Below are 26384 nucleotides of genomic sequence, written 5' to 3'. Positions count from 1 at the left end.
TAAGCTTTTCCAAAATCCTTTTGATTCTGACATTGAAACCCTGGCTCCGGAAGTCCAAATGGAAATTATTGATTTACGGTGCAGTGATATGCTTAAGAACAAATATCAAAATTCATCTTTGTTGGAATTTTATGGGGGGCCGGTCAGGCCCCCCAGACGCACCCTGGGGTTGGATGCGATCGGGTGTGGAGGGGTGGATTTTCGGGAAATCCTTGCGGGTACCGCCCCTCACCCCACACCAACAGGATTTCGCAGGGCTTCCTCCCGCTCACCGAACCCGGAGTTGCCTCCTTACATCTACTTAGTGTGGCTAACCAAGAGACAGGACCATCGGCAGCGTTCGACCGAACGTTCGTACAAGTTAACTAAGCTCTTCTTTTGCCAGAAAGTGCTCGCGTCGCACACCTGCCCCCGCCAACCATGCCAAATCAGTTGGGAATATGGTCCCGGAAGTGGCCGGTCGGGGTCGTAAGCTCGGATACTAGTAGCTCCGTCCAACCGGGGTCCGACACCTCAAGCGTCTGCCTTGGTGCCCTCCAAGACTAGACTCGGATACTAGAGCCCGGAAGGACCGCGAGCCCCGACACCTCGAACGCTCGGATCCGTACAGAAGCAGGCGAGGATCACGGAACAGCATAAGCCGTCCAGTGCCTCGGTATGGGGCTGCAATGCACCCATGAATGGATTACCGCAACCCTGTATCCCTTTACCCGCTAGCGGAGCCGCTGCCCCTAAGAGGCCAACGCCAGTTGGAGATGAGGCTCACTAGCCTCCAGCCGCGAGCGGGCACTCACCTCCCCCCTAGAACTCATGTTAGGAAAGTTCCCTTTCCAACGTTTGATGAGTAACCGTCGAGGACTCTTTCGAGCATCCTCTACCACACATCATATGTCGAAGATGTCGCGCCCATTACCCGTGTAGGTGCGGGATAGGGCGGTTCATCAACAACTTTTGGGTGTACGCCGTGTGGTCTGCACCGCATACCCTTACGTTACCCCGAGGGGCACTCATGTTAGGAAAGTTACCTTTCCAGCGTTGGATGAGTAACCGCCGAGGGCTCTTGCGAGGCACCTCTTCCACACATCTAGCTTGAAACCGGCCAACGCCTGTTACCCGCAGGCGCGAGATTGGGTGGTTGACCGATAACTTTACTGGGTGAGTGCCGTGTGGTCTGCACCGGGGGACTGTCAAACACCCATAAGAGAGAGACAGTGATCCCCCGCCACTCACCCCGGGGGACACGGGACATAACAAAAAGCCCCCAGGTCATCCGTCCATTCCGGAAGAACAGCAAGTGCAAATAATTGGTGAGATGGTAGTAAATCCTGAACAGTCTACTTATTCCGTCGCTGATGTTTGTGAGGTGTCTCCTTCTACTGTGTGGAGAATTTTGAAGAGAAATATGTATCATCCATACAAAATTAAACTGGTACACCAATTAACTGAAGATGACCCTGATTGAAGAACAGTATTCTGCGAAATCATGACGGAAACCATTGCAAGGCATCCTACCCATCTCCACAATATTTGTTTTAGTGACGAATGTACATTTTTTTAAACGGCAATGTTCACAGACAAAATTGCCGTTAGTGGAGTGACACCAACCGTCACGTTTGGGCAGGAAAATTGGGAATCCATACTGTAGGACCTCTATTTATTGATCAAAATTTAACAGAGGGACTGTATTTGAATATGCTGGAAACTACTGTTGACCCTCTCATCACTGAAATCGTCGAAGCAAATCCTTATGAATTCGAAATGGATATTGTATTCCAACAAGAGGGAGTACCACGACATTATTCCAGACAAGTAAGAAACTATTTGGGTATTAGTTTCCCCGGTCGTTGGATTGGCCGTCGAGATCCTACAGAATGACCAGCCCGCTCGCCAGATTTGACACCTTTGGACTTTTTTATGGGGCTATTTGAAGCAAAAGTTGTACGAAACTGAACCTGCTTCAACATTGGATATACGGTAGAGAATAATAAATATTTTTAGAGATATTGACGTTACTGTGTTCGAGAATGTTCGGCGTGAGATATCGGGTAGGCTGTTCATATGCCAAGAAGTTCAAGGCAACCTTTTGGAGCATCTTCTGAACCGACCTCAAGCTTGACACCTCATATTATGTAGTTAAATGTCAATCTTTCGAGGCCATAATTAAATGTTTCGCCATTTAGTAGTAGTTGAAGATATTGACATTATATTCTAGGGTTGTGAAGCATTTATCAGGAGCTTCAAAGAGATGAGTCACAAGACCCCCCTTTCCATTTAATTTTTTTCCCAGATGCCGTCCAGTCGCCATCTTGAAAGTTTCACTTCAAAATAAAGTATTCATGCATTGATTTCATTATCCCAAATTTCAATTTTTTGAGTTGAACCGTGCAAAAAATAAAGGGGGGGACAATTAAAGAAATGTACTGTAGAACAAAATACAAGTAAGTAGGTACTTCCCGAACGGTTGCCGAAAAAAGGAATTTTTTGAGACATTTTTGTAGCATCCAGTATTATTTTAATTGATAAACTATGAGCAAGCGATGGTGGTTGAAATCATATCAGTTTCACCTATTTCTAAATCATTTTATTCGAGTTGAAGTCACCAAAATTGAAAAGACTGCACAAATGTTCACTTTATGTATGTAACACATGGATCAATAAGTCCCGAGACTAACAATGAAAACAACATTTTTTTTACAAAATTTTTTTTATTCATCAACATAATCTCCTTTTAGGGTGATACAATGGTTCCAACGCTTTTCCAATTTTTCAATACCATGTTTATAAAAAAAATGTATCTTTTGCTTCAAAATAAGTTTCAGTTTCAGCGATGACCTCCTCATTTGAGCCAAATCTTTTTCCCTGGAACATTTTTTTAAGATCAGCAAAGAGCCAGTAGTCACGGGGGGCTAAATCTGGTGAGTATGGGGGGTGGGGAAGCAGATCAAAGCCCAATTCGTTTAATTTTGCCATTGTTTTCATCGACCTGTGGCAAGGTGCATTGTCTTGGTGAAAAAGGATTTTTTTCTCTGCATGTGCGGTCGTTTTTTTGCGATTTCCTCCTTCAAACGTACCAGTAAGTCAATATAATAATCACTGTTGATCGATTTACCTTTTTCAAGGTAGTCAATGAAAATCACGCCATGCGCATCCCAAAAAACTGACGCCATCACTTTGCCAGCTGACTGCTGCGTTTTCGGACGTTTCGGACGGCTTTCGCCAGCTGTGCGCCACTCAGATGACTGCCGCTTTGACTCTGGAGTGTAGTGATGTATCCATGTTTCGTCCATGGTCACGTAACGACGCAAGAAATCTTTTTTGTTGCGAGTAAATAGCGATAAACAGCTTTTTGAATCATCGACTCGTTGCTGTTTTTGTTCCATCGAAAGCAATCGCGGCACCCACTTAGAAAAAACCTTTTTCATGCTCAATTTTTCATGAAGGATAGTAAATACACTTCCATATGATATCTGTGTCATCTCAGCAATCTCACGGAGCTTCACTTTACGATCTTTCATTACAATTTTTGTCACTTCACTCACATTTTCCGGTGTAACAGCTTCCACAGGTCTACTCGAGCGTTCTGCGTCATTTGTGTCGGTACGACCACGTTTAAACTCGGCAAACCACCGACAAATCGTTGCTTTTGATGGACAAGAGTCCGGGTAACATTTTTCAATCCATTCTTTCGCTTGCACGGTGTTTTTACCCATTAAAAAACAATGTTTTATCAGAACACGAAACTCGGTTTTTTCCATTTTTTAAACAAACTACAAAACGACTTTACTCTAACCTCGATAACTCAGCTGTTTCTGGTCCGATCGACTTAAAATTTCGACACGTTTCAAGCAAAGGTTAGTACTCTAGAAAGACGTGGTTACTGGTTTACTAAGAGCGCCATCTCTGGGTTAGTCTCGGGACTTATTGATCCATGTAGTACATATATTAACAAAATGAAAAGTCTCAGAAAAAATAGTGCTATGTTCGCTTCAAAAGGAATTATTACATTTATCGCTTGTTAATAAGTATTATTCAAATTGGGCTTTAATGAATGCGTTAATGGGACCACATTGAAAACGTATTGGATCGAATTTTTCAAATGTGCAGCGATATCAAATAACAACGGATCTCTTCCGTTCCATTTGACTGATTATCGGTCGTCACGGAAATGCTTAGTATAGTTTCTCACACTTTCTTCACATTTACGAACTAGGTGTGTGCCTTGTTCATCAGTATAAAAGCTGAAATATGATTTCTCGTCTGCCTCCTCCAACTCGAACAACATATTATATTTTGAGTGATTGAAAAACCTACCTGTAGATATCCTATTGTGTCCTGGACCACCGTTTTGAGAACAAAGAACAAATACTCATGAATTTAAAGTAGTTTATGGGGTGCAGGGACAGGGGTATTGATACCCTTCGTTTTGTCACGTCGGATTCGTCGAAAATTCAGACAGGTAGTTGTCGAAAATTACCGATATTCAAAAGGTGCGAGGTTGGTAATTTTTCCAAGGACTTACTGTTACACTATCGCTAACGAGTTTCTTATCTACTTAATAGTTCAATGTTTTTGTTAACTGGAATACGGTTGTTTATAACACCTGAGCTAAAGAGTCCCAGGCTTTGTTATTCAATATAAAAACAATTCCACTGAAGACATTAATATACACTGAAGACATTACACTGAAGACATTAATACCGAATAATAACAAAGAATACAATCTTAAAGTCTTTCCATTCCCAATTGGAACGGCATTAAAAATAATAAGAGTACAGTCATAAACATTTCTTGTCTGTGGCCCCTAGTCGCCCAGATAATTAGTAAACGTGCTATCTAATGTAGTAGAGGAATAAAGGCAACAATAGATTAAAAGCGGACAAATTAATTTCCAGGTAGTGGTTCCACTAGTTAATTACCGAAAAATCAATTAGGATAATCATCATTTAACAAACAAAGTCCACATCGGGCCAAAAACTTTAGGTATATAAACAGCTAACCCTTGTCTTTAGATTCAGTATCAATTTGCTTCTCCTGAAGATGCTAACCTCGTAAGCGAAACCCGCGTCGAGTGCAACACCAAATCAGTTTGGTGTTAGGGTAATGGATCTCTAGAAAAAGTTTTCAACTTTTACACCAAAAGTTCCAATCTCGTCGTTTAAACCGATTTTTGTGAAAATCTTAGTGTTTTTGGGTACTTTCATCAATATGGCTTTCTGGGGACCTTTTGAAACAAATGATAACATTACATGTAAGGAATCTGTGTCAATCGACAGGGATCCAGAATTTGAAAATAAGGACTTACATATTCAGTTTCAGCGAGTAATTTTAAATATTCATGAATGCTTGAAGAAGGAAAACTGTCACACTTCACAGAATGCTATTGTGAATAGAATATGCCAGTTAACGAAACTATCTCGTTCGACAGTTCTTCGAGTCATTAAAATAGGGGATGTCATTGACCATGCAATGAAACGAAAACAAAAGAATACAAAATTTGCAAACGTTGATGGTGCTACAAAACATGTGATTCGGCGAATAATTTATGGTATATACCAAAAAAATGAAGTACCAACCTAGGAAATGATTTGGTATAAATTACTCGACTATCCCGATTACAATTACAAATCTTTAGAAACTCTACGAGGTGTCTTATTGCCTTGTGGTTTCAAATATAAAAAATTGAACAATCGGATGGTCATAATGGAATCGACACGCATTGTTCAACTCCGACAAGAATATTTGAGGCGAATGAAAAGCTACCGAGAATCCAGCAGACATATAATCTACTTCAACGAAACTTGGTTGGGCTGGGTAGACGAAACCAAGTATTGTGCTTTGAACACACCTTCTTCAAGGGGAAAACGTGTTATAATTCTGCATGCCGGGAATGAAAGTGGTTTCGTACCTAACGCTTTGCTTCTGTCGGCCAAAAATATAAAAGATTCGTCTGCTGATTACTACGAAGATATGACTGCGGCTTTATTCAAAACCTGGTTCAGTGAGCAGCTTCTCCCAAATATTCCTCCAAACTCTGTTATTGTTATGGATAACGCTTCGTATCATTATCGGTTATTGACTACAATACTAAACAATGACACAAAAAAGGCAGATATTGTTGATTTCATGCGAAATCATGACATGGAAATACCCGAAAAGATTCTAACGAAAAATATATTACTGGTGACTATAAAACAACGTACTTTAAAAAAAGAGTATATTATTTATTCAATGTGTGAAACACGTGGTCATATTCTCTTACGTTTGCCTCCATACTATTGCGTGTTGTATCCAATTGAAATGGTTTGGGCCACAATGAAAGAAAGCTTGCGGAAATGTAATCAGTCACCAACTTTGAATGCTGTAGTGCTTGACAATATAAGGCGAGTGGTGACAGAAGGAGGTAATAGTGATGTGTGGAAGAACTGTGTGGCCCACGTTATAAAAGAAGAGAACAAATATTATGTGCAAAGTTCCATAAATCCGATCGTTATTCATCCCGATGATGCGAAGAAGAATTTTGATTTTTCTAGCAATTTTGTTGGCCTTCATTATTTTGTAAATATATGTTTGAAGAGAATTCGGTGTGATTATTTTTGTGTTCATTGTATTTTAGAGTTTTCGACTCGGAAATCAAGTACCTTGAATTTCGAAGTTTTTCATAATTACCCGTGGTGGAAAAATTTAGTTGAGATAACTTTTTCATGGGGCGATCAATTGCTATGATTGTAAGAATAAGTAACTGAAAAACTACCACTGAAAAATAGTATGCCGACGCCTATGAGGAGGCGGGAATTCCTTCTCTGTGCTGTTCCAATTGGTATTGGAATACTATACCAACTGAACTAAAATCATCTACTATCATACCTATACCAAAAGGACCAAATAGAAACCAAGCTATTCAACTGAGACCAATAAACATGATTAATGATAGTGAAATATCGTTGGAAATAAATTTGTTTAGGACAGTTAATTTCTTAATTTGTTACAGTAGTGTGACTCTTAGCCCAATAACTCGCAAACTTATGGGTAGAATATCATGCATTTTCAACAACTTTCTTTTGAAGGTTAGTATTAACTGAGAAAGCGTTAGACACGATAATTTTCATCCCATGCATTACTATCCAGACCAAAAAATGTCATAAGATGAATTCTGATGTGTTTATCTTGATCGCAGAGTAAATATGAAAGAAGGATCAACTTGGAAAATTACTGATATGACTTCTCTTGATTAATTCGAAACAGCATTTCAAAATCTGCTAGATAATGTGATGCTCAAAAATAACATACTCAATTGCAATTGTATGTCAAGCTTCCACTCGACTAGATTATCCAAAAATAAACTCTGATAATGCGAGCATTGTGATAGTTTAGTAGTATATTGTCACGATTGTATTGTTTTTGTGTACAAAACAAATTATTGCTTGTAGAAAATTGTTTTGGTCTCATTTTAATATTGAGGAGGCCTGCTTGTGATTCGACCTGGAATTTTTATTTATATGTATGGGAATTTTACTTTTTCGGTAGATTATGAACGTTCTAGGCACATACCGAATAGTCTATAAAGAAATTCAAATAATGAGCACCGCTGATATTATATTTGTTAAAGGACATGTTTGTAAAAGGGTTAAAAGGCAAATATTTGAGAAGAAGATGAAATAACATAAATATTTGTTCTTTTGTTTTGTTCGCACACACAGAAGATAAGGTTTTATTATTGAGTAAACAATATTTCTTTGGGTGTTTCATAAAACATAAGAAATTAAGTTTCATATGTTCTTTGTGAATGTTACTTATACAGTGCATTTCTTAAATGTCCCCCCATTTTATTTTTTGAACGGGTCACATTTAATTTTTTTTCCAGATGGTGCCCAGTCGCTATCTTGAAAGTTTCATCTGTCAATTTCACTTCAAAATAAAGTATTCATGCAGAGTCAAATACTAGCAACATGATGGTTGTTGAATTTATGATACTATTTGCAGAGTCATTATAGATATTGTTGAGAGTATGCCGTTCATACACCTGTATAAAGTTCTTCATTACAATTTTAATATTTCATCAGACTGTGGAAGGTGAAAATATCGAAAAAATGGCTGATAAAAAAATAATGTATGTTCATATGTTGTTCATTTTTCTATTCATACCGAAGGTGACATGGATACACAAGATCAATGTCGATGCTGACTTATGCTGAATCGACATCCGGCAATACGCCGTTCTTAAAAAGACAACACAAAAACTCTTTATTTTCTTTGTTTATTTTCAACCTATGTCATCATTTTTTTTTCTATAAAAACTATCCTGCGTGGCGAAATAAGTCAGTTATAACCGATTACATTCAGACTCTGTTACTGTCAAGTTAAAATTTTGTAACTGTATAACTTCCAAGTTTTTCAAAATACATATTTTTGTAAAACACTATATTTCCAAAGTGAGATTTAACATACTATATGTTCGGCATACATTTACCTTGATCGGAATATGGAGCTGATAACAAAGGAAACCGTTCAACTAGTGAGTTTACGATTCCCTAGCGTATATTTACCTGTGTATTTGCTAAACAATAGAACTTTCTGTATGAAGGACGACAACATTTCAAACGTTTTGCAGTGACTAATACATATTATTTCAGTTTTACGGGAAATAACCTATTACCGGTTATACGCAATTATGTCCCCTGCAGAAAGTTCAAATAACAGATAAATTAATGTCGTTCAATTAGCTGTCATGAGAAATTTAAATGTATAAATGGTTGTAATAATCATGGTGATGTGAAATAATTTAAGGAGGCAAATTGGCCTGGAAAGTAAAACGTGTTTTGGACGTTTTGGTGCAATAAATGCTTAAAATTTGCGTACTGATTTAGCAATGGTCTTTAGTAAAAGGTGAACCGGTGATGAATCACTTCTTGAGAGTTGCATTGATTGTTCTGTGAATAAGCCGAATTTACTTTTGAAAATTGGGCGGCCTTTTTGGAAAATATGTTTTTTTTAGAATAATATGGAGCGAAACGACCTCATACTGAAGTATTTTTTTTAAATATTGGAATACATGTCGATAATTTGTCGTGAAAGAAAAATCATTGCGGTGCCACTGCTTTTTTATAAGAGGTAGTTCAGCTGATTTGAATTTAAGTTAGCACAGACACCCTAGTTAAATTCTCAACATACCTCAAATGATAAAACTCGTGATACTAATATTTGCGGACCAATTGTCGTAATTAATTTGGTATCAAAAAAGTTCTGAAACGTAATTCTCCGAAAATTATTCCATTTTTCTTGTCTCACACTGTACTGCACTATACTGTACCGTACGTAATACGTATATTCAACTCCTGAATCAATTTTTTCAAAGGATTTTCTAAAAAAAATTCTTCCCCTAGCGATGTAATCCTATATTCTTGTTGAGTATTATACCAATTCAGCAGATCTAACAGTTTTGAAAAAAGAAGGGCCTAGTTTTTTTTCGCGATAAATTGACGATCTTTAAAAATATTTCACTAAGTTCACTGCTGACTTTAGTTGTGATTTCTAGAATATGTTCTATCCATTCAACTTCATTGTGAAATTTTCACAATAACAACTTGAATCATTTGACATTCTAGCTACCTAATCACTAATCGTTTCGGTATAAACTTATTAAAAAAATTTGAACAGAATTTCTTTACCAATTCATGTAATAAACTAATTACTTATTTGCACATTCGAAAACAGATTCACAAGAAGGAAAGAATTCAATTCTATTTGACCATTCAGTGAATTCGCAGAAATCCTAAATCCATTAATTTTCAAGCATTTTGAAAGATTGAATTTCAAATCTTCCTCTTCCAAGTATAATACGCTTAGTCGTTGTTGAACTCTGTGTCCCTCTGCAAATGATGGCTTGTGAATGTGGAATTAGTCTTCACATTTAAGAAACCACTCATATGTTCTTTTATTCTTTGGGAAAAATGTTTTTCCAGTTTGGCCAATATAATGTTTTAGACAAGAACCACAAGTCAATGTTGACTTATGGTTCTTGTCAGAAGTTTTGTCCTCATTGTTTTCGATAAATTTTCTCAAATTATTATTTTTTTTTATTAAAAAAAAAAAACGGTTTTATTGGTTAGCAATTTCCTATTTTATTCATGTCTCTACCGCAGTCTCTACTCATCATTTCTCAAGTGTGTTGATAGTTTCAGACAATAAAAGTTTAGAGTTTATTTTGACATACGAGTAAAGAATGCAAGATCCAGCTGTTTGCGTTTCCCACCCCTTGAAACGCCCGTCACCCACTAAAAAGTGTAAATGGAGATGACAACTTTGGCAATGTGCTCATCTTGCAAGTGTTTACGAAAGAACTTTTTAATCAACACTCAACCAACCAGACGTAAATAGCCCGCACGATGACGTATATATTGAGTTACGTCTGGCGAGAAACATAAAGAAGGCAATGTATAAATTCTCCTCAAATGTGGCCCCGAATATGTACAGTCTTTGCAAATGTACCACGCACATCTAATATGCTGCGGTATAATAGAAGCCAAGTCAGCAGTATCCATCACAGTGGAACGAGTGACAAAATCAAATCTGTCACAACGAAGGCGTAATGCAAATAGACTGCGGAATATTGCGAATCAATCCACCGCAACTGAAGAAGGAATCGCACAAGACGAGCGCCGCGTTTATTGTTGCTAAGCCTACTTTTTTTGTAGTAGATTTCTTGCGTTGACTCTCTAGCTATTGTTCTGTTGTTCTATGATTAAATTTACTCTCAATATTAACTATTTATTGGCTGTAGCTAGTGGAAATTATCAGCATTTGAGTTTTTAATAACTAGCACATGAATATTAGCATATAGCGTGAACAATTGATGTTGACGCTGTATATGAACAACTACAAGAATATGTACTTTCTAGAGGACTTTCGAGGAGCTTATCTTTATATAACGTTTCTTCACCATCACCCTGGGAATGTTTTGTCGGAAATATTGCTAATTCAACAAAGGCAGCCTTCAAATTATTCGACGCAGCTAAATTATGTGCTCTGTGCCTGGGTTTTCGTAGCATTCAGTTATGCTTGCTTTGTTTTGTGGGATAGCTAGGGGTTGTTAGCTTGCTCTTGTAGAATAGCTAATAATTTTGTTATGTATAGTAGCTGACGGTTTTGTTTCTTAGGCTAGCTAACGGTTGTTTAGTAGGATAGCTAACGGTTCATTCACCAGGATAGGTAACAGTTTGTTTTATAGGCTAGCTAACGGTTGTTTAGTAGAATAGCTAACGGGTCGTCACTAGGATAGCTGACAGTTTGTTTTGTAGGATCGCTCATGATTGTTTTGTAGGACGGTTACGGTTCATTCACTTGGACAGGTAACTTTTTGTTTTGTAGGATTGCTAACGATTGTTTTGTAGGATAGATAACGGTTGTTTTGTAGGATAGCTAACGGTTCATCCACTAGGATAGCTAACAGTTTGTTTTGTAGGTTCGCTAACGGTTGTTTTGTAGGATAGCTAACGCTGTTGCTCTTTAGGGTAGATAAATGTTTCATTTTGTAGAATAGCTAATGATTGAAATGTAGGGTAGCTGACAGTTTTGTTTTGTAGACTAGCTAACATTTGTTTAGTAGGATAGCTTACGGTTCGTTTACTAGAATACCTAATAGTTTGTTTTGTAGGATCGCTAACGGGTGTATTGTAGGATGATTACGGTTTATTCACTAGGACAGCTAACTTTTTTTTGTAGGATTATTAACGGTTGTTTTGTAGGATAGTTAACTGTAGTTTCATAGAACAGCTAACGATTGTGAGCTTGTTTTTGTAGGATAGCTAACGCTTTTGCTCTTTAGGATAGATGAATGTTTCGTTCTGTAGAGTAACTGATGGTTATTTAGTTGGATAGCTCACGGTGTATTTAGTAGGAAAGCAAACGGTTTGTTTGTGGGATAGCTAACAGCTGTTTGTTTTGGTTTGAAGAATAGCTAACAATTGTGTAGTAGGATAGCTAACGGTTTATTTACTAGAATAACTAACAGTTTGTTTTGTAAGATTGCTAACCGTTGTATAGTAGGATACTAGGATAGCAAAAGGTTTGTTTTGTAGGAAAGCTAATAGCTGTTTGTTTTGGTTTGAAGGATAGCTAACGGTTGTTTAGTAGGTTAGCTAACAGTTTATTTACTAGGATAACTAACGGTTTATTTTGTAGGATTGTTTACGATTGTTTTGTAGGATAGCTAACTATTTGTTTTGGCTTGAAGGATAGCTAACAGTTTGTTTACTAGGAAAACTAACGGTTTGTTTTGTAAGATTGCTAACAGTTGTTTTGTAGGATAACTAACAGCTGTTTGTTTTGGTTTGAAGGGTTGTTCATGGTTGTAGAGTAGCTAACAATTGTTCAGTAGGATAGCTGCATATTTACTAGGATAAGTAACGGTTTGTTTTGTAGGATTGCTAACAGCTGTTTGTTTTGTTTTGTAGGATAGCTAACGGTTGTAGGATACCTTACGGTTCGGCTGAAGCACAATATTTTATAATGAACGCTGGAATGTGATCGGGTCCAGCAGTGAACTTTTTAATTTTTTCAGTGCTCGATAAACATCGTCAGCATGGCTTTTTGAAGAATTATTGAAGGATTATTAATCTGAAGGATTATTGGCAGCTCACCTTAATATAAAATCTCATCACCGACCCTATGATAATATTTTCGGTTGTTTATAAATGACCAAAGTTGCTAATTCAATGAAGCCTTCCTTGGAATTTATCGACGTACAAATGCCTGGGTTTCCGAAGCATGGAATTCTGCTTGTTTTGTCACAACAAGCTAAAATTTCGACTCATCGATAGCACACAGTCTGTGTTGGATTCATTGAAACGAAACACATGATTATAACCTGAGTAATAAATGAAACAGTTGTATGATTCTTACGGTGGAATGAGTCATCTCCCTTTTCAAAATGGTGGCGGCGCCTCCAATTCGCATCTGATTTAATTTAATATCGGTTCTGCAAATAAGTGATTCATAACCGCAAATATAAACAGGAAACCATTTGGGATAGAAATCTCTGATTTCATCCACAAAAAAGACACTTTCGTTCAATAAACTCTGTGGCTTTCTAACTAATAATTGTTGTACTATGTGACACATTGGACATACAATATTGGGCATACTTTGCCATCCTGAAGATCTTTGATCAAAGTTTCGTTCGCGGAGCAGGAATTGAATTTGGCGGTAGCAATTATTTCCTTTGTCACCTTACACCGGAAATACCCCGAAAATGATTAGCATGACAAACATCGACTACCTAGAACGGAATCTGATTCATTCGCAGTCGCTGCGTAGGCGTTTTATATATTTCATCTATATCTTTTTTATTTGAATATAAATATGTGAAACGACATAATTATTGCAAGTGGCCAAAATATTTTTTTATGAAATAAAACTTTAAATGCCTCAAATAAATGTTCGTTGCTACCATCAAATTTATAATGGGTTACTGTCGAATGACTATTTTGCATCGTCTACTACTGCTGGTTGTTATATTTGAAGCTGTGGTTTATTTCCTGAGCAGCGGAGTAATGAAACGTTTTCAATTTGCTGTTCCATAGGCGTACCTAATTCAGTTTGTTGAAAAGTGGAAAATATAGTATTTGTTTTGAACATTCAACGTTGTCCTTCGATTTGATAAAACAAATCTCGAAAGACCTTTAATAGTTATGTAGGGTTTTTCCTACATTTTCGTTGACCGATTACCTCAATTCATGTAACGAGGTAATTCATTATTACCAGATTACCTTAATTCAACTTTCATTTATTTCCTCCGCAATGGGTGCACTATAATTTTTCCTTTCTCACTCTTTTTATTTTGTTAATTATTTTCTCTTCTTGAGAAATTATTTTCGTTGACCCATAACCTCAATTCATGTAACGGGGTAATTCATTATTACCAGATTATCTTAATTCAACTTTCATTTATTTCCTCCGCAATGAGTACACTATAATTTTTCCTTTCTTAGTATTTTTATGCTGTTTATTATTTTCTCTTGTTGAAAAATCATTTTCGTTGACCCATTACCACAATTCATGTAACGGGGTAATTCATTATTACCCCATTACCTTCATTCAACTTTCATTTATTTCCTCCGCAATGAGTACACTATAATTTTTCCTTTCTCAGTCTTTTTATGCTACTAATTATTTTCTCTTCTTGAAAAATTATTTTCGTTGACGCATTACCTCAATTCATGGATCGGGGTAATTCATTATTACTCCATTACCTTCATTCAACTTTCATTTATTTCCTCCGCAATGAGCGCACTATAAATTTTCCTTTCTCAGTCTTTTTATGCTATTAATTATTTTCTCTTCTTGCAAAATTATTTTCGTTGACCGATTACCTCATTTCATGTAACGGGGTAATTCATTATTACCCCATTACCTGCATTCAACTTTCATTCATTTCCTCCGCAATGAGTACACTATAATTTTTCCTTCCTCAGTCTTTTTATGCTGTTGATTATTTTCTCTTCTTGAAAAATTATTTTCGTTGACCTATTACCTCATTTTATGTAACGGGGTAATTCATTATTACCCCATTACCTACATTCAACTTTCATTCATTTCCTCCGCAATGAGTGCACTATAATTTTTCCTTTCTCAGTCATTTTATTTTGTTAATTATTTTCTCTTCTTGAGAAATTATTTTTGTTGACCCATTACCTCAATTCATGTAACGGGGTAATTCATTATTACCAGATTATCTTAATTCAACTTTCATTCATTTTCCGCAATGAGTTCACTATAATTTTTCCTTTCTTAGTCTTTTTATGCTGTTTATTATTTTCTCTTGTTGAAAAATCATTTTCGTTGACCCATTACCTCAATTCATGTAACGGGATAATTCTTTATTACCCGATTACCTTAATTTAACTTTCATTTATTTCCTCCGCAATGAGTACACTATAATTTCACCTTTCCCAGTTTTTTAATGCTATTAATTATTTTCTCTTTTTAAAAAATTATTTTAAAATTATTTTCGTTGACCCATTACCTCAATTCATATAACGGGATAATTCATTATTACCTATTACCTTCATTCAACTTTCATTTATTTCCTCCGCAATGAGTTCACTATACTTTTTCCTTTCTCAGTCTTTTTATGCTATTAATTATTTTCTCTTCTTGAAAAATTATTTTCGTTGACCCATTACCTAACGTCATGTAACGGGGTAATTCTTTATTACCCGATTACTTTAATTCAACTTTCAGTTATTTCCTCCCCAATGAGTACACTATAATTTTTCCTTTCTCAGTCTTTTTATGCTGTTAATTATTTTCTCTTCTTGAAAAATTATTTTCGTCGACCCATTACCTCAATTCATGTAACGGGATAATTCATTATTACCCCATTACCTTAATTCAACTTTCATTTATTTCCTCCGCAATGAGTGCACTATAATTTTTCCTTTCTCATTCTTTTTAATTTGTTAATTATTTTCTCTTCTTGAGAAATTATTTTCGTTGACCCATTACCTCAATTCATGTAACGGGGTAATTCATTATCACCCCATTACCTTAATTCAACTTTCATTTATTTCCTCCGCAATGAGCACACTATAATCTTTTTTTCCGTATTTTTTTTCAATACTGTTATTAATTTTCTTCTCTTCAAAAATTATTTTCATTGGCCTATTAAACGAAACATCATATTTGTTTGTTCGGCGTTGAAGTAAATCTAAATACTGAAGTTTTCATTGCGCCGGGAACTTGATCCATTTATGTCCTATAAATAAAACAATATCGAGTCGAGGAGCAGTCAACGCCAGCTTATTCCCACCATTTCGAATCAACAGTGAAAAAGTTTTATATCGCCAGAGGCCATAAGCCCTGTTTTCGAGAGTTTTTATGTTCAATACGTCAAGTGTCTGTGCAGACGTGCAGATGGCTTCGTTGCTCAACGAAAATAAATCGTCTTGGACTTATTACCTTCCAGGGTTGAAGGAAGTAACAGTTGGGCTGGGGAGTTCATAGGATAACACAGAAATAATATTTTTTTCGATAAAATTTGATTTCATTATTCAATATAGTTGCCTTCGAGGGTGATTTAACGGTTACAACGGATCACACAAAGTTTCGATACCATTTTTGTAGAAAGTTTCGTCTCTGGCCTCAAAATAGTTCTCAGTCTCTACGATTATGTCTTTCTTCATCGGCGCTTGATTTCTTTCCAGCAGGCCTTCTCTTGAGGTCTGAGAACAGGAAGTACCCCGATGGGGTACGCGAAAGTTACCCCTTGGGGATACCGGACTGAATAAGAGATATATAGATAGATAGATAGATAGATAGATAGATGTATTATGTGGTTTCTTGAAGCGATTGTCCACAGAGCTAGTTTCTGTGAATGTTTTCAATATCCTTCACACGGTACTGAAGTGAATATTTTTTCCTGGATATGCCGGTGATTCAAAATACAAGCAACATTTCGATATGGCACATTCTAACCACATGAAGGAATTATCTCCACTCTGTCTCGTATGGATAACATTCTACATAAAACTTATTTGTGAATTATTAATGTACGAGAATCTGTACACAAAACAACTCGATTCATTAAACACAATAATTTGACATTAACCAAAACCCTTCTAAGGGAAAATTTTATTCAAGAGTACCTATTTTCTTCCCGACATGTTGCATTAGTCTTGCTAAAACGAAATCCTTTTGAATAGTTATTCAACTATGCGTGTTAGGAATCACACGTTAAAAGGTAAGACCTCGTTAGTCCTTAGCTCGCGCAAGTATCTCAACTTCTGAGAGTTGTCGTTCGTATGGGGGCGACAACTGATCAACGGAAAAACAGATTTTAAACAGATTTTTCAAACTATAGGTCGATGTTTAGTTTAAAGAAAAGTATAATATTTCGGTTTAGTTTGTAACTGAATTATTGCTTGGAAAAATAATCAAACTGGATAAAAATCTATTGATAAAAAGGAATACGAGTGTAATGATAATGAAGAGAAATAAGTTTATTCGATTACTGACATATTAATGTCTTTACATTGAAAATCAGAATCAGTTTAACAATCAAATGAAAAAACTAGATGAACTTTGCAACAAAAAGATGAATTTCTGAAGGTGTATTCATTTCTTTTTCTGGTAACAGGCCAATGCGGGTATTTTCTCGTATTCATCAAAATTATGAAATTTGAATATGAAAAAATGGAAAAAATTTGAAATGAATGTAGAGAGTCCAAATTTCGAGCAAGGGTATAAAATTGGGAACCCACCAATTTTTTTCTTAGGCACTTTTCGAAATTTTCAAAAAAACATTTTTGGGGGATTTCGAAAAAAAATCAAATTTAACAGATTTAGTAGGCATACTTGGAGATTCACTGTAAATCAAATTGAGTGTGTTTCAATAATTGAAAATCTATTTTGGCAGTTTTATCGCCAACAGCATATGCAGGAATAACTTTAGTAACTCCTGTCGGATATAATCCAACGCCATTCGTGGTATTAGCCAGGGAAGTAATTGTTTTCTGATAGGAATCGGTCCATTAACATTACAGTGTAGGAAGTTGAGACTGCTTTGAAAGAATTGTTCCTTTAGATGATTTAAACGCTATTTGATCAGCAGATCTAGTATCATGAGTGTGAATATCGGAGGTAAAAGGATAGTTTCTTTTATTTTCCTGTATTTCACAGACAGTTTGGATAATGTGAATACATGGAAGCGTCATTATTCTCATATAGTCCAGGTAGTGTTCTTTTACAATGGGAAATGTTCCCCCTGACGAAAATCAAGTAGTTTTCATAAAAGAGTTCTAAAACAACGCATTTTAAACTTATCATTTCAACATTTTTCTTTAAAAAATTATTTAAATACTTAAAAAAGGGGAATGAAATAATGCATTCAACATTTAAAGGGATTCGTTTCTATTTCACCATTTGGCAACATCGGTTATTGCTAATAAAGGACAATGAATCTGTTACATATATGAGACAAACAAAGATGACATATTTCAGAGGCGTGCTGTTCTGTTCACTTATGTTCCGAGTTCCGAGACATTCTGTGACATATGACATTTTGTGCACCTAACCTATCTTCCTCTATATAAATAAATAACAAAACAACTGTTGTTTATGTGGCTTGTGGATGTGGTATTGATCTATAATTTATATTTTGCATTAATTATTGATTTATAAAGATAATTTTCCTTTTTAAAGTAGAATATCTAGGTACGTATAAATTATTTCAATTATTTCTAGGCGCTGTTGCCAATATGTGAATTAGAACAAATCCCTTTGAAAATTAAAACTCAACATTTGAAACATGAAAATTTTAATACTTTTCGAAGTGAATTTGAAAAACTCATGAATTAAACTCAACTTTATTTTGTTCAAACTTGCATTTGCTGTAATAACCCAAATTGGGGAGCATTCCCCATTGTGAAATAATTATATCAATTGTAAGACCATTTGGAAAACATTAATAAGTTTAAATATTTAATTCATTTTATTGTCCCAAAAAACATTAAATGCTCATAATTAAGAAATATAACTAACTATGAAATATTATAAAATAATAGAGAAAATAAAAGAGAAAGAAAATATTTTACAAATAATACAACAGAAATCGGTTTCAGAAATTTACATTTTTTGTTTCTTTTCTTCAAAACATGATTTCAACGAATTGTGGAAGCAGAGCTACATTTTAAAAAATAAATTGAGAAGTTTATTATCAATTCGTTTCTTTCGTGGCAGCTGCTTTTGAAAAATCCATTGTTTACAAATTAATCCGCATAATTTTCTTGTAGCATTTCTTTATCGCAAAACCCAAATGCATAGATGCATTTTGTTGGCTAATAGCACCTTGTTGATATAGAAACATCTGCCTGTTTCTTCCAAGCTGCCATATTCTCCTGACCCAACTGACCTAAGAAACATCTGCTCTCTGTCCAATCTCAAAAATTAAGACGGGTGTGTTTGTTAGCACGTGGCCCATTAGTCCCTTAAATTTCTTACTACCTGCCTTCGATACGTCAGTGGCGGTATTGTTGCGAATAAAAACAGGGTTAAATTGGCTCTCAAAAAATGATAGTTCAAAATATTGCAGAAGTGAAGTCGGGACCCGCCAAAAACAAATATGTATGTCGCAAATGAAAACTATTGAGTATATCTGAGATTTCTAAGATTCTACCTAATTAGTGCTTCATATTACATAATAATTTGAATCATTTGAACTTTCACCTACTTAATGACTAATATTCTACCAGAGTTCAGGTATAAATAAACTAATCGAAAATTCAAGTATTATAAAACAAATTTTATAAGTTTCACCAGTTTCAGATCTTTCTATTCCAAATATGTTACGTCGTAGTCATAACTGAATTCATGTCCTGTCAAAATATGATTGACAAATGTGGAATTGGCCTCGCCATTCAAGAAACTCCTATGCTCTTTAATTCTTTGTGAAAACGTTCTTCCCGTTTGGCCAATATAAAGTTCTGGGCAAGGGCCACAAATCAACTCACTACCTGTGTGTCTAACACATAGATGGCGCGTAGTCAGTCACCGATGCGCAGTTGGTATAATCTTCCAAGAAAGCTGTTGAAATTTCATGACATTCTACTCTAAATTTAGGGGTGAGTGGCGGGGGATCGCTGTCTCTCTCTTATGGGTGTTTGACAGTCCCCCGGTGCAGACCACACGGCACTCACCCAGTAAAGTTATCGGTCAACCACCCAATCCCGCACCTGCGGGTAACAGGCGTTGGCCGGTTTCAAGCTAGATGTGTGGGAGAGGTGTCTCGCAAGAGCCCTCGGCGGTTACTCATCCAACGCTGGAAAGGTAACTTTCCTAACATGAGTGCCCCTCGGGGTAACGTAAGGGTATGCGGTGCAGACCACACGGCGTACACCCAAAAGTTGTTGATGAACCGCCCTATCCCGCACCTACACGGGTAATGGGCGCGACATCTTCGACATATGATGTGTGGTAGAGGATGCTCGCGAGAGTCATCGACGGTTACTCATCAAACGTTGGAAAGGGAACTTTCCTAACATGAGTTCTAGGGGGGAGGTGAGTGCCCGCTCGCGGCAGGAGGCTAGCGAGCCTCATCTCCAACTGGCGTTGGCCTCTTAGGGGCAGCGGCTCCACTAGCGGGTAAAGGGATACAGGGTTGCGGTAATCCATTCATGGGTGCATTGCAGCCCCATACCGAGGCACTGGACGGCTTATGCTGTTCCGTGATACTCGCCTGCTTCTGTACGGATCCGAGCGTTCGAGGTGTCGGGGCTAGCGGTCCTTCCGGGCTCTAGTATCCGAGTCTAGTCGGATACTAGAGCCCATATTCCCAATTGATTTGGCATGGTTGGCGGGGGCAGGTGTGCGACGCGAGCACTCTCTGGCGAAAGAAGAGCTTAGTTAACTTGTACGAACGTTCGGTCGAACGCTGCCGATGGTCCTGTGTCTTGGTTAGCTACACTAAGTAGATGTAAGGAAGCAATTCCGGGTTCGGTGAGCGGGAGGAAGCCCTGCGAAATCCTGTTGGTGTGGGGTGAGGGGCGGTACCCGCAAGGATTTCCCGAAAATCCACCCCTCCACACCCGATCGCATCCAACACCAGGGTGCGTCTGGGGGCCTAACCGGCCCCCCAGGCCCCCCGGTGCGGTCGTAACTATGACTCTCTTAATGTTATTATGATAAGAGTGACACTACTTTTGTTATTTGCGAAACAATGGATCAAAAACGATTTCGTGTTTTGATATTACACCAATGGCTTGAAAAGTGTTATAGATACTCCGCTCCATCAGAAACAATGTATAAACGTTGGTTTGCTGTATATTATATAGCGTTATTGGAGCATTTGAAGGCCGAAATTGTGAAAAAAGCAAAATTGTGTTTCATCAAGACATCGTACCGTGTCACAAGTCAATCAAAACAATGGAAAACCACATGAACTGAACTTCGAATTGGTCCCCCATCCACCGTATTCGCCAGATTTGGCTCCCATCGACAACTAGCTGTTCGCAGACCTCAAAAAAATGCTCATCGGTAAGAAAGTTTGCTGAAACTGAGGCCTATTGTGAGGCAAAAGATTATTCGTGTGACTCGTGACGGAAATTACGTTGATGAATGAAGCCCCGGAATGAAGGCCCGGGACTTTTCAGCACGTATCTATCTGACCTCTATTGTGTCTATTGTTTTCAATAAATTTGCTCAAATTATTATTTCTCCGGTCAGTCACGTCCTTTTCAATAAACCAGCGATGTCGAGTATAGTTATGTCCTATGACGCTTCTGTACCTCTGTATCTGTAGAGTAGGCCATTTAGGCACTTAGGCCACATGTGACCCATTGTACATCCTCCCAAGGAATTGTCCTCCTAGGGCATCGTCCATCCTGTCTTTTCCAGGAAGGTGGACAGGCCACTGGGAGACATCTACTTTATATCGGCAGGTGTAGGCCAAGACTCGCCGAATACACACTCTCTTGTAGACGATAACTCCGGGCACTCGCATAGGACATGCCTGTCTCATATTCCTGTTCACACATCCTGCATAGAGGTGTGTCCACTAGCCCCATATTGTGGAGGTGTTTCCTTACTTGACAATGGCCAGTCAGGAATCCTACTGTTAAGCGTAGATTTTTCCTGGTCACCGCCAGATATTTTTTCGGCGCCAGCTTCTCAGGGTGGCCCCCATTCGCGTCCCACTGTCCTCCGACATTGCTCATAAGCATGTTAGCTTCCTGTCGAGGATAGTACCAAGGTATTTTACCTCTTCAGAGAAGTTTAATATGCTTTTGAAGATTTCGGGAGGGTTTAAGTTTTTCTGATGAAAAAGACCATCTCAGTCTTCTTGGGATTGATCGACAGTGAGTGTTCCTTACTAGTCCAGTCATTATAGTAAGTTCACCTCGGAATCCGAGATACCCAGCTGTAAGTCTGTAAATACTTGTATATTGACACCCTGGAAATTGTCTGAAAACCTACATATGGTAGGGTGTAAGTAACTACTAATTTTCAAGGTCAAAGGTTACAAAAATCGGTTTTTTGCGCTTTTTTTGTGAATATCTCATTTACTATAGGTTTTTTGCTATTTGTATTCACAATCAATATTGTAGAATACAAAATTCTCTACAAATTTTGTTTGAAAAATTTTCCATACGGTGAACCGTTTTCAAGATAGAGGGCGGAGAGCGCGCGGTCACAGGATCAGTTCAGGTTAACCGGTGCCTCCGGTCGAAAACGCGCCATATATAGTTGATGAACTATCGATAAATCAATGATTATAAATATTTGTCAATTTTTATTAACTATTATATTATATTTTATCATTTTTTTCCTAACCCATCCACTTTTTATTCAGTATTAATTTATTTAACAACACTGACCTGCCCATGTAATTGCAGAATTGTTAATGAAAATATCGGAATTATATTTGAATTTCAACCTAATTAACTTCTTACATGATGAAAAAAATTTAAAAAAGTAATTATGAATTAATTTTTCTATTAAAAAATATCATTCAATACAGTTATTTTTATTAAAAGTAAAAAAATGAAATAAAGGGTACAAAAACTACAGTTTATAAATTCAATCATCTTCTTCCTCTCCATCGTCGTCTTCCGTCGTCTGCCGTCTTCAAACTGGTCTTCATTATCGTTTTCAACGACATTTGTCTCAAGTTCTTCCATGATTTCGGGGTCAAAGGTTCCATCTTCGTTAATGTCGCTCTGATATGGTAGAGCACTGAGACGAGCTTGCCCATTACATTGGCCAAAAGCTAAAGAGCATTGCAAACCCGCTTTCCTGCATCTGCATCACGAACCACAACCACTCTTGCAGTTGCAGAAAATTGTATTTAGCAAATCTTCTGGAGCTGGTGGTAAAATTGTCATGATAGGCTCCAAAAAATCGTTACGCATTGTCCAAACCCATTCCTAGGGTTCCAAATCATACCCTAACCAAGTTTGAACTTGATAATATACACGTTTGAAATGTTGATGAGCAGCTGCATTTGTTGATGGAATATTTGAAAGCTGCACAGGTTTATTAAGTTTTGTAGACTTGACGTAATGCATATAACGAAGATGATCGAGACTTTTTACAGATTTCGGAGCATTATAGACTGCCGATAAGGTTTGAGTTCCACTCTCTAATAATCTCTGGGTCGAACAATTTTCTTCCTCAAATGCTGCAGCCAGTTCATCCAAATTTTTCAGTTACTCAAAAACTTTTGAAGATAATTTTTCTGCTTTTCAAAAAGCGCAGAAGTTGTGTCACAGCCACTTAATGCGTGCAGGAATAAACTATGTGTTTTGGAATGAGGATAATTATCAATACCTTTAGTCGAGTAGGTATATCTCCGTTTCTACATTTCCTTTCCCAACTTTTTTAAAGAAAATTTCTTGTTCGTAAGACAGTGTACGCCCAATCAAAATGACAAGGTGGATCAATATCTTGTCCTATTATAACTGCAGTTTTTCAGACTTTGATTCTTCAATTGCAGTTTCAACAATAAGAACATCCGCATCATCTCTGGCTTGTTTAGTAGTAATATTTGCAGCATGTAATTTTTCAATTAACATGTTAATGAGCATATCTTTGTTATTTCGATTTGATAAGAATTTTTCTTGAGTAACTGGTACAACCATTGTTTCATCGAAACAGAATTCATACGTTTTTCAAAGTGCAGCAGTTCTTCTCTGCTGCTCCATAGCTTTTACGTTCTTACTGTAGTCTGAATATCCGTCGAATACAACAATTATTTTGGAACTGTAAATAATTCATGTATTTTTCAAAAATGGTAGGAAAAGTATCTTCTCTGCTCCATTCAACATGATGAAGAAGAAATCCGCCATCGATGATGAACGTCACATTATTTTCATTAAGAACAAAATTGATTGGGCTCATGTTGTCATACAATGACAATTTTGTTGTTTTTTTCATGCCATCATTATCAAATAGAGCTGTTCGATACGGACTCAATTCATATTGAAGGTTGACCTGAAGTGATCCTGTGACCGCGCGCTCTCCGCCCTCTATCTCGAAAACGGTTCAACGTATGAAAAATGTTTTCAAACATTTGTATTCATCATCAATATTGTATTCTACAATATTGATGATGAATACAAATAGCAAAAAACCCATAGGAACTGAGATATTTACAAAATGAGCGCAAAAAACCGATTTTTGTGACCTTTGACCTTGAAATTTATTAGTTGCGTACACCCTACCATATGTAGGTTTTCAGACAACTTTGAGGGTGTCGATATACAAGTATTTACAGACTTACAGCTGGGTATCTCGAATTCCGAGATTCTTACCTGATTTAAGCCCAAATGACTGGAGTATACACCATGTTTCTATTAATTTGAGCCCATCCTGCGTTCTATCGCACAGGGTGTTCAGACATTTGCTGGTCTTCAAGATAACTATGTCATCTGTATATGCAATTGTGTGGAATCCGTTACTGTTGAGGTGATTAATCAGGATATCCAGAACTATGTTCCACAGAAGAGGTGATAAGACCCCTTCCTCCCTGTGGACATCCCCTCATGACCAGTCCTCTCGTACTGCCAGGGGTACATTCCTATGACGCCTATTATTGTTTCTTTAAGTGGAAGAAGCTTGTTTTCGTTGTTTTTGAACAACTTCAACTTCAATACCGCCTCCACAAGCCACATAAACAGCAGTTGTTTTGTTATTTATTTATATAGAGGAAGATAGGTTAGGTGCACAAAATGTTATATGTCACAGAATGTCTCGGAACTCGGAACATGAGTAAACAGAACAACACTCCTCTGAAATATGTCATCTTTGTTTGTCTCATATATGTAACAGATTTATTGTCCTTTATAGCTAATAAAGGACAATCAATCTGTTACATATATGAGACAAACAAAGATGACATATTTCATAACCGATGTTGCCAAATGGCGAAATAGAAGCGAATCCCTTTGATTGTTGAATACATTATTTCATTCCTCTTTTTCAAATAATTTTTTAAAGAAAAAGGTTGAAATGGTAAGTTCAAAATACGTTGTTTTAGAGCTCTTTTATGAAAACTACTTGATTTTCGTCAGGAGGAACATTCCCCGTTATACAGAAAAATCACTTTTTACTATTCAGTTTGTACGCCAAAACGTTCCTTATGAAATTGATTCAGATAACACCCACTGGATTGCTACACAATACAGCAACTATATTCTAATAAGTGAATCGTTTCTCGTTTGCTGCCCAAAATGATTTCGAATGATATCATGAAACCGATTGAACTTGGTTGAACTTTATTTCCTCACTCCTGTCAATGTATCCATTTACTTCAATCCTGTAAGGTCATGTAAAGTTTAAGTGCCATGAACAAATAGGTTAATTACTAACTTGGCCCTTGATTGCCGCGCTGCTGTCACCTAAGTGCATCAACTCATTTACTTGGATTAATTACTCGCCTGCGTCGGACTTGCGATAAGTTACAGTTGCGTCTGTAGTTGGTTAGATTTACGGAAATACTGGCCTGTTGCAAAATTATCACGAAAGTAACATTTGGAAAATTTTCCCCCTATTTACCTGCTTTTTCTAATAAGGAAATGGATGTATCTACTATTTCTAGGTAATAGAAACTATACTGTGTTTCCTGATAGTAAAAAGTAATAAACGCTCAATATGAACGGAAGATAAATGCTCATTATAACGGATTGCTGGAACAAAATTTTGTGATTTCGTTATGATTTGCCACAGCTGGTTTACAGTATTTTACAGGGTCGCAAACAAAAGATTTTATGAGCGTTCGGGTCGTTTTCTACCTGCAGAGGCGTGCGTTTGTTGGGTATTTAATCAGTATATAAATTATTTTGTTATAACATTTTAATTTAAAATATTTACGTATTCGTATTCTGGATGACAAAAACTATCAAAATATATACGAAAAAATGCACAAAATAACTAATAGTTTGATAATCCATGCACCTACTCAGTACCTAGACGATTCTGTTGACAAATCAGAACATCAACATATATTCTTCGTATTTTCTTGACCAACTGTTGCCGCTATCGAACAACAACCCTTACATGAGTGAGTGAAACTAGTGTGAGCTAAAGATTAATTAGGTTTCACTTTTTATCGTGCGATTCCCATCGCGGAGAACGGCTGCCCCTAATGGTACCAGGTTTTTTATTCAAATAATGTCTTACAGAGCTTATGAGTATCATTGAAAACGAGAATTCCTGTTTATTTTATTGTACTTATTTATTAAAAAGTGTATTCAATGGTACAAAAACATCGATGGTTCGAAGAACTCTCTTTGTAAGTTTGTAAGTAATAGATAACAGTAATTTTTATACTTATTTTTTTTCTTGTTCCAGGTGGAACTTCCCAACTAGAGTATCTCAAAGGTAAGTTGTATTAGCAG

At 36.9% G+C, this 26384-nt stretch overlaps 1 protein-coding gene across 2 annotated transcripts in view; it reads left to right on the top strand.

Annotated features, from left to right (window-relative positions):
* Meltrin (disintegrin and metalloproteinase domain-containing protein meltrin) overlaps nucleotides 1–26384 on the top strand; it is a 100630-nt gene that overhangs the window by 12924 nt on the left and 61322 nt on the right. Inside the window, exon 2 of one of the 2 annotated variants that reach the window (XM_074171744.1) lies at nucleotides 26338–26367. The exons of the other annotated variant lie outside the window; for it this stretch is intronic. Within the exon in view, the coding sequence (XP_074027845.1) occupies nucleotides 26338–26367 (30 nt within the window). The remainder of the gene's footprint in view (nucleotides 1–26337; nucleotides 26368–26384) is intronic. 2 annotated transcript variants of the gene reach the window in all.

The sequence above is a fragment of the Leptinotarsa decemlineata genome, unplaced genomic scaffold (assembly GCF_025532065.1).
Source record: "Leptinotarsa decemlineata unplaced genomic scaffold, Ldec_3_MD MMD2_P_RNA_scaffold_12, whole genome shotgun sequence".
NCBI lineage: Eukaryota > Metazoa > Arthropoda > Insecta > Coleoptera > Chrysomelidae > Leptinotarsa > Leptinotarsa decemlineata.
The sequence above is the reverse complement of the archived record's forward strand: the minus strand, read 5'-3'. Positions and strand labels throughout refer to the sequence as shown.